This window comes from Populus alba, chromosome 16, assembly GCF_005239225.2.
Source record: "Populus alba chromosome 16, ASM523922v2, whole genome shotgun sequence".
NCBI lineage: Eukaryota > Viridiplantae > Streptophyta > Magnoliopsida > Malpighiales > Salicaceae > Populus > Populus alba.
Genome location: NC_133299.1, coordinates 15,862,971 through 15,871,774, shown reverse-complemented (window position 1 = coordinate 15,871,774; position 8,804 = coordinate 15,862,971). Strand labels below are relative to the sequence as shown.

General features: G+C 37.4%; 2 protein-coding genes across 2 annotated transcripts; one reads left to right on the top strand and one right to left on the bottom strand.

Moving 5' to 3' along the window:
* Positions 1 to 902: 902 nt before the first annotated feature.
* LOC118047176 (uncharacterized) lies at positions 903 to 2,348 on the top strand. Its single transcript, XM_035056371.2, has one exon. The coding sequence runs from the start codon at positions 1,085 to 1,087 to the stop codon at positions 2,030 to 2,032; it is 948 nt and encodes a 315-aa protein (XP_034912262.1). The 5' UTR covers positions 903 to 1,084; the 3' UTR covers positions 2,033 to 2,348.
* A 5,845-nt stretch (positions 2,349 to 8,193) lies between these two features.
* Positions 8,194 to 8,442, bottom strand: LOC118047207 (NADH dehydrogenase [ubiquinone] 1 alpha subcomplex subunit 1). Its single transcript, XM_035056435.2, is given in 3 exon segments — positions 8,194 to 8,332; positions 8,334 to 8,369; positions 8,371 to 8,442. Coding segments are annotated over 3 exon segments (228 nt in total). The 3' UTR covers positions 8,194 to 8,212.
* Positions 8,443 to 8,804: the final 362 nt, after the last annotated feature.

Genomic DNA, 8,804 nt, shown 5'->3' with positions numbered 1-8,804 from the left:
CCACCAACAACATGAATCACTCTTTTACTGTTTTAGAGTAGCAGCAGCAGCCACAGCAAAGCGGCAGCACTAATCTCTCTCTCTCTCTCTCTCTCTACACTGGGTCATCCTCATCATCATCTACAGAGCGTATCTCCTTCTTGCCCTTTAGATTTCCTTCATATAAACTTTTTTCACTCCCCCCCTCCTTTTTCCATATATGAACTAAAATAGAGGAGTGTAGGGGTCATTTCCAAAAGCAAAATTGATTATTTTGTTACTGTCTTGATTCAACCATAATGCAGATGGGTTTTTGTTAAAAAGGTCCCTCCTTTTACAGTTGCTGCCTCCTCTTAATCATGATTTATTATCTCAAGATTCTTGCTTGGATAATGTGAATCTTCAACTGCATGGTTTTGAGGAAGAAAAGCCAATTACAAGCCTCTAATTTTTGTCAACTGAAACTCCCATTTGGAATTCTGAATTCAGGTAATAAAAAGTCTCCATCTTTGTGGCTGAATCTACGTTAGTTTTGGATTATATGGTTTTTATTTGGAATGTGTATTAATTTGCAGTCATTTCATCAGCGGACAGGATATGATTAATTTCAGCGCCTTTAATTAGTTGCTGTAATTGTGAAGATTGGTCTTTCAATTCTGAGTCTATTTGAGAAAATGCTGCAAGGATTCGCGAAGTCTTGTGCTTGATTTGAGTCTGTAACCATACGAGAGCGTCTCGCACAAGCAATTCCAAAAGAGAGAAAAAAATATATAAAGGGTTTTCACCGTTCAACCTTTCAAAGCCGCTTTACTTTCTCGACTTGGCGAATCTGGGGTTCTTTTATACAGTATCCGTTGTTTACATTTTTTTTAGAGATATAGACAGGCTTGTCCCCCCACCAACCCTGGATTTGCAATTCTGAGGGTTTATTGCTGTTGAAGTTTCCTCGGAAAAACTAGGCTGCAATAGCTCTTCGAGTTTGAGTTTTTTAGTTTCTTGTTTGGATTTGGGTTTATTGCTAAGGATAGAGATTGCGGGGGCTTTTTGGGTGGTTTTAAGGCTTTTTGAGGGGCATTCTGCTGAATTCCAACATTCCAAAGCATCGATGGGGCTTCTTCGAAGTCTCGCGATGCTTTCTCTTCTTACATTGATCGTCTGGTTGCCGGGGATCAGTGCTCAGTCAATAAATAGTGCGAGTCCCCTTGATGTTCTTCTCCAAGACTATGCTTATAGAGCATTTGTTCGTCCTAGGACTGGCATTACATATGATGGGACTGTTCCTTCGAATTTGACTGGGATCAAGATTGCTGCCATGAGGCTCAGGAGCGGGAGCTTGAGAAGAAAAGGTGTTACGATGTACAAAGAGTTTGGGATTCCCAAAGGAGTTATGGTGGTGCCGTATGTGGAGAGGCTTGTGTTGGTCTACCAAAATCTGGGCAATTGGTCTTTGACATACTACCCGCTGCCTGGTTATGCTTACCTTGCTCCAGTTTTGGGACTTCTTGCTTACAATGCTTCAAACTTATCTGCTACGAATTTGCGTGTGTTGAACATCAGTGTATATGGCGATCCCCTAAATATCACATTCCCGGATGTGCAATCAGCTCCGGTTGGGTCTGTTGCAAAGTGTGTGGTGTTTGATTTACAAGGTCGTCCAACTTTTAGCAACGTGTCTTCTGGAAATGTATGCTTCACAACCCAACAAGGGCATTTTTCAATAGTTGCTGAGTCTCCCGCCCCTTCTCCAGCACCAGTATCTCCTACTCCATCTCCTCCGAACGTGGGTCCTGCACCTAGTGGACGGGGAAAGAAGAGCTCTAAAAAAGTTGGGATAATTGTCGGGTCTGTCCTGGGTGGATTATTGCTGTTGGTGTTTTTGTCATTCTTAGTATTGTGGGCACAGAAGTTGAAACAGAGGAAGAAAATGCAACAGATGGAGAGGGCTGCAGAGGTGGGGGAATCCCTTCAGATGACATCGGTTGGGGAAACGAAAGCACCAGCAGCGATGGTTACTCGAACACAACCGACACTTGAGAATGAATATGTGCCATAACTCCTCCCACCTGTACAAGTCCTCCCTCTTTTCCACACTCAATTCTTAATTCAAGCTCCATTCCCGTATTCAAATATTCTTCCATTCACACCTTTTTTTGGTGGTGTCTTCTTCCTCGTCTTGTTTGGTTCTGGTAGGCTTTTCATTGTAGTGTGAGTAATATAGGATGTTTGTGTAAATCTGTTATCACTCACAAACCCTCCATAGTTTTATGATTCATTGTGGTGTGCATTTTAGCAAAAAGTAATTTCATATGTGATGAGTTTAGTTTTCCCATTGACAAGGAATAAAAATTTCTGTGGTGCCTTCCATTACAGATTCTGTGTTTTTCTCTGATAACACTGCCTTTAGATTATCAGTAATCTCAGTTTTAGGAGCATGATAACCTGAGGATGAGCTTGGTTTGGTTTTAACAAGCTACGGCTTCAACCATTCCAGTTGAGTCCCTCTCCTTTTTATCTAATATCAGGTTTGAGTCTTTTCGTTGAGCTTTATTTAAGCTAGTTACTTTCTAACCTCACAGCGACCAGGAAAACATACTCTGCACTGATTGCATTTGCGTGTTCTTGTGACAGCAGTGAAAGATAATTTTCTCTCATTATCAACATGAAATTGGGTTTTACTCTTTTGCTTATGTTTAGGAATATTTCTTCGATAATTAGATGCTCGGTGTTGCTTTGCCAAGAAACATTTTCCTGTTCCTTTTAAGAAATTAAGTGTCTGACTTCTTAATGGGGTTGCTATTATAGAATTCCCCTCTCAACATTCTTACTCTTAGACTTCCTATCCCTTTCCCGTTGCATCTGTGTGTCCGGCCAGCAACAAAGCAGAGAAAAATATTGATTGAAAGAAGCAATGCAATGGCAGTTTATTCATGACTTGAAGCCATCAGCAGGCCAAGTTGTCATATATTCATATACTGGAAATCATAAATTTTTTTGTTGGAGGCTGGGAGCCCTACACCGACTGCTTCTGGTGTAGGTATCTACCCATGCAAGAGACAGATGAGAGACTCTTACTCTCTTGCATTTATAACTACATGGTATATGTGTGTGTGTGCATGCTATATTTTATACCGTAAAAATCTGACCTCTGCATACATAAATATGACCATACACGAGACACTCAGTCAACTCAAAACCAAAGCACTTTCAGATTTACAGTCAGCCCTTTTCTACACTGTTATGGCTTAGGAGTTTTTTTAGATATTAATTAATTTAGTAATCCTCTTTCAGACAGCAAATGGCAAAGGAATCCTTTCTTCCCATGACCATCAGCAGCTGTTCCGTCCAAATTGATCAGATCTTTGTTTTGATAGTGGAAGTGCTGTGCTTGTCTTTAGTCAAATGTCCACCAGGTGCTAAAGAATTCTATGTTATGCGCCCCAAGTTCCAAAAGCAAGTTTTGTCGATGTCATCACTATTTTTTAAGTGGATTTATTCCATGCAACAAAAAATGATTTGGTGGTTAAAATAGCAGAAAAGAACAAGGAGAGCATTAAGAAAACAATAATGGTGCTCACCAGCAACATTTAAGTAGGGAAAATCAATGAGAGCAGTGATAAAACGATAATGCTCACCAGCTTTACTTGTACCAGATTATTTGTTAACATAAGGTGTTTTGTGCCTTTTTTTCTGTCTTCAAAATCATCAGAAAAGAAAATGGCAGAAAGGAAGAAATCTTTCGAGGGCTGGTCATTTGAGCCCAAACAAACAGTAGTAGACCTAACCTAGAGGACCTATGGAAAGGCCATTCTGTTGAAAAAAGACAGTAAGAAGATCCAATCACAAGCACACATGAAAACTCGTATATATGCATGTGTCTGTCTGCATCGTTTTCTTTTCTTTGTTTGCTTGATTATGTTTTCCTCCTTGAATACACTCGTCTTCGATTCCTGGTTTCCACAAGGGTTGAAAACCACACACGCATGCACACAAATATTTACGAGAAATATATGTCCACAGCTTGGCTAGCAAGCTTTACACACCATGTCCATGGTGGTGGTGTTGCTGGCTCACGAGTCAGTGAGTCCATCCCTTGTAACAACTAACATGCAATATAGTACCCATCAATATTTCCATTTGTGCAGTTCTTTCTTCCTTGTTACCATTAAAAACCTTTTCCATTGATCATCATACGGAGCAGTTGTTTCCTCTGATCCTGCTAGCCGTTTTCTTTTTTCACTCTTTGTTTCTTCTTCTTGTTGTGGAAGCTAATCCTGAAATATATTGATGTATCATCTGTTTTCAGAAATATTTTTTTTTTCGTTTCTTATTGAATATTACAATATAAGTACTATACTGTATAGTTTAGTTTATATGTATTTCAAAGTATTTTTAATTTTTAGTACAGAGTTAGCATAGTTTTCAATCAATATTATGCTCACTAACATGCTATGTGCCTTCCTTCAGAGGTACCAGGTCTCCATCATGGCAAACATGCTTCTTTTCTCCAACCAAAGAACATGTTAGTGTTCTAGGACAAAAAAGACAAATATAGAAGGGACATAAATGTATATGGTTGAAGGGATGAAGAGAAAAGCATAAAATAAATATGTTTTTGAAATAGTTTTAGAGTGAATTTCTGTCATTTCAAATCATTTATCCTAATTGTCTCTCAGACTTATAGACCGGATATTGTTCACCAGGCCAGTAACTTTTCTAGTGACACTTGTTCAACAATGCTACTGTTTTCCCCTTCTCTACAGCCTTGTCTATGTGGCTTAACTCATTAACTCTCTTACCTTCTCTTTGTTGTCAGCACATTCATTTTATCTCTGTGTACTTGCTTTCTATGCATGCGGTGAAAGGAAAAAGTTATGGATGAGGGTTGTAACTTGTAAGGATGGAGAAGAGAGGGTTGTTTTATTTCCTCTGAAGGGTGTATATGGTTCTCGTTTTGGAATGACGAAGAGTATACCTGGGATTTAAGGATTTACGTGGAATATTAAATCTTCTGGTTGGTAATGGTATGATTGTGTTCCAATGTGATTATGTTTGGTGTAAGGAACTGAAGTTCCTAGAGTTGTTATCCCTACCTTGGATAGGATTGCTACTGTTGGTTATATGGATCGGTAATTCATTGAATCTCACGATTCATTTGACATGTGATTGCTAGAGAACTAAATCTGCAATCAAACACCCTCAATGTGTAGTTCAAATTCAACTTTGAGGGTGTTTGTTTGCTGTCTCTCCATGACTTTTCGAGTTTCGTGTTATTTATGCAAAAAAATTGGTGTTCAATATCAGGTCAGGCCGCCCTTTCTGGTGGTGGATGCGTTACCAGCTGGACAGGTTCGGGGATCGGGCTGAAGTTTGAAGTTAATAGATCTGATTCTATGGAGATGTTGTGGCTGCCACATCAACGGTGGCATCTGCTTGGATGGCAAGGTATGGCCTTAGAAAAAGAACTTCTCGCCACTAATTATCATTCTAAAGCAATAGCATGTGGAAAGCCATTGATTGTGTTACCATCCTAAACCATTCCCAATTGACTGTGTGCAGGTTGTGATCTGGATGAGGGTCATTGCATCCATTTCCAAGGAGCCTAGCACTTGTCTTGTCGTGGTGATCAGTTCTCTGAGAGATGGCTGTGTGGTAGCTCTGGTTTGCTCTGATGTTTCTCATGTTCAGGATACAATACAGTAGCAGCAGGAAGCAAGGATCGATGGGAGAATATACAGAAACATACGAGTGCTTCATGATGAAGCTTCATCTCTCTTTCTCCGAGTGGATGGAACCAGGTTTAACAAGGGTTTATAAAATTTGGTCAGCCCTTGTGGTGGCGAAGCATGTTTTAGATTCGGTGGAGTACGAGATAGAGCGCTGAAAAGGAGGAGGACAGCATAAAACGCTAGTAACAAACAAGTGAGACCCTGAGCAATATCCGCAGCCACATCCTCCATTATAGATAGAGTACTGAACATTAATTTTGACCTGCTATTATGGAGTGAGATTTGCAAACTTATGTATAAAAGTGAAACCAAACATTTTTCTCGTTATTAAGAAAATATTTTTTTTCTTTTTTAAGAAACATGATCCATTATATGTAAATTAAAAGATCAACTTATAATTAAGCCTTGATTGTTTTAGTATAATAACATCAATATATATTGTGTGTATTGATAAAAATGTTTGGTATGAATACAAAAATAAATTGATTGTTATGCATATAATATAGTGATAATAACATTGTAAAACTCCCATATAATTAATTATTTTAATTATTTTCAGAAATATATTGGATTTTATTGTCCCTGACAACTTATTATGAAATATTGTTGAAAAAATTAAATTTTATTATTAAAAAAAACAAGAATTAAAATGATTGTTGAAGAAATTAAAGAAAATGATATATGAATCAATAATGTTTGAAATCATGGCAATCTATGGATGATTGTTACTTTAAAATCAGAAATTACTTATTCGCACTTAATAATATCATATATAAAATTGTTATATATTACTACTTCACTCATTTCAATAAGAGAAAACATCATGAATCACGTGCAGAGCATGAGATATAATTACCAGTTAGTATTAAAAAATTAATATTACTTTAAAATCATGTTGGTGTCAAGCATTTTTTAAAATATTATTTCAATCGTTTGGTTCCAAGAGAAATTAACCAAACAAATTCCAAAAATAAATGACACGTAGAAATAAAGAAAAGAAGAGAAGAGAAGGTCACCAATTCTAAAAATTATTGACCTTTCAACAAAGTTTATAAAGCAATCTATTTTTCTAACCAGCTTTTAGGTACGATTTGTATTTCGGTATCTTCACCAACTTGGCTTGATACATACTTGCTTGCTTGACGCTAGCAACAATGGGGGGAAAAAAGGACTAGGGTAGAAACCAACTCCAAACTGATGGTCTTTATTATGAGCACGTGTTACTAGGATCCCCAAGCCCAGCAAAGCTGTAACAAACCAGCAGAAGCTTCTTCTTCTTCTTCTTTTTTCACTAAATAAGGAAGCTGCAATCTGCTAAATTCTTAATTGTCCTTGACTCTTATAATTTGGATGATGCATTTGAAACATTAGACCTGGAATTCCTATGAAAACTTCTCGACTCTAAGAAGCATCTCGCAGACACAAGCCATTCATGAACAATGAACAATGAGTAGATCCTCATAAAAAACTATTGCAGTCAGAAGCAAACATAGGCAAAACAATGTAACATGGATTATCATAGCAACAAATCTGTAAAAGGCCAATTTCATTCCCATAGTTAAAAACAGAGGATAAGGAGTCTGCAAATTTGTCTTATGAGATCAACTGCTTGACAGAAATTCATATGCAAAACAAAAGGAAGATCAAGCTGATACTGCCCATAGGACTTCCTTAGATAACTGGGATGTCAGATGCGCGCTTTTTTTATTTCTCTTTTTTTTCTTTTCCGGAATCTGTAGGAAAAGGCTTCCGGCATTAGATATCATCAAGAAGTTGACAACAATCAAATTCCTGGTAAATGAACAAAATCATGATCACAAAGAGAGAATAACTGGAGGGGAGATATGGGACAGAAGGCTTTTCGCGACCACAGTCATTCTCCCTTAAAGTACACGATATAGGCATAGAAACACATAATTTATTTCTCTCAAATGACATAAGCATAGAAAGCATCAAATCAACAAACAGAAATTCATCCAACGCCCTTCAAATCTTTAACTTTAAAAATGATACTTAAATCATCAACTCATATCCAACTCTTATCATGATTTGAAAACGCTATGTTTATAATACATAAAATGGAAACTAAAATATGCAATCAAATAAAATTGACGAACAGAACCACAAGATAGATCGATGGCTAACATTTAGTATTTCGCTGTCAATTTTCAAATCAATGTCAGGTTCTTGCACCAGCTTGAGCTGAAGTGTAGGATAAACAGCAATTATTTGTTACTGATTTCTGTAAGCATTCATAATTTACCTCTTTTACGTTTTTCTTAAGCAAGCAATCGTCTAAAAAACGTAACCTTTTCGAATCATTTAGGGTGATGGGTGAGTAGGACGGCATTATTTTGACTAAGAAATGGGAAGCTAATGGAAAAGCTCCTAATAATTCCAATTGAGATTGGAAAAAACCCTAATTCTCCAATTCAACTAAAAAAACCTTGGTTAAGAGCAAAATAATTTAAAGGGGGAAGTAAAGAAAAAGGAGGGGAATTACCAAACTAGGAGGAGGAGGAGGAGGGGAGAGGAGGTTTTTGTCCCTTTCTCTCCATAGCGACGTCCCACATATCGTTGCCGATGTGCTTCGGACGGCCATGAGCTTTCGTGTGGATGACATACTGAACGATTACCAGCTATGCAAAGCTTATTTCCTGCTACTGATTCCTAATGGCAATACTGCTTCTACCATCTCATCCCATTTTTTCTTGATCACTCTTCTCTTCTCTTTCATCTTCTCTTCACTCTCTTTTGTTTTTTAATCTTGTCAGCCAGCGCTGGTTGGGGTAACAGCCTATTATAGTACTATACTCCTGACGAACTAAACCAATCCGTCTCAATTCGTTTTCTGTTACCCCCGGTCGGGTTTTTCTAGTGCCTTTCATTGTTGGTAATCAGTATATGATTCGTGATTTCGTGTGGAGTCAAATATATAATTTTTTAAAATATATAAAAAAAAATAATTGAGAATTTGTTTTAAATAGTATTATTAAATCTAACCAACAGGATTTAATTTTAAAATTTTCTAGCTCAACCTCTTTTGTCTAACTTAAATTTTAATTAAATCATGTAAGAGCTGACGTCGATTTATAATGA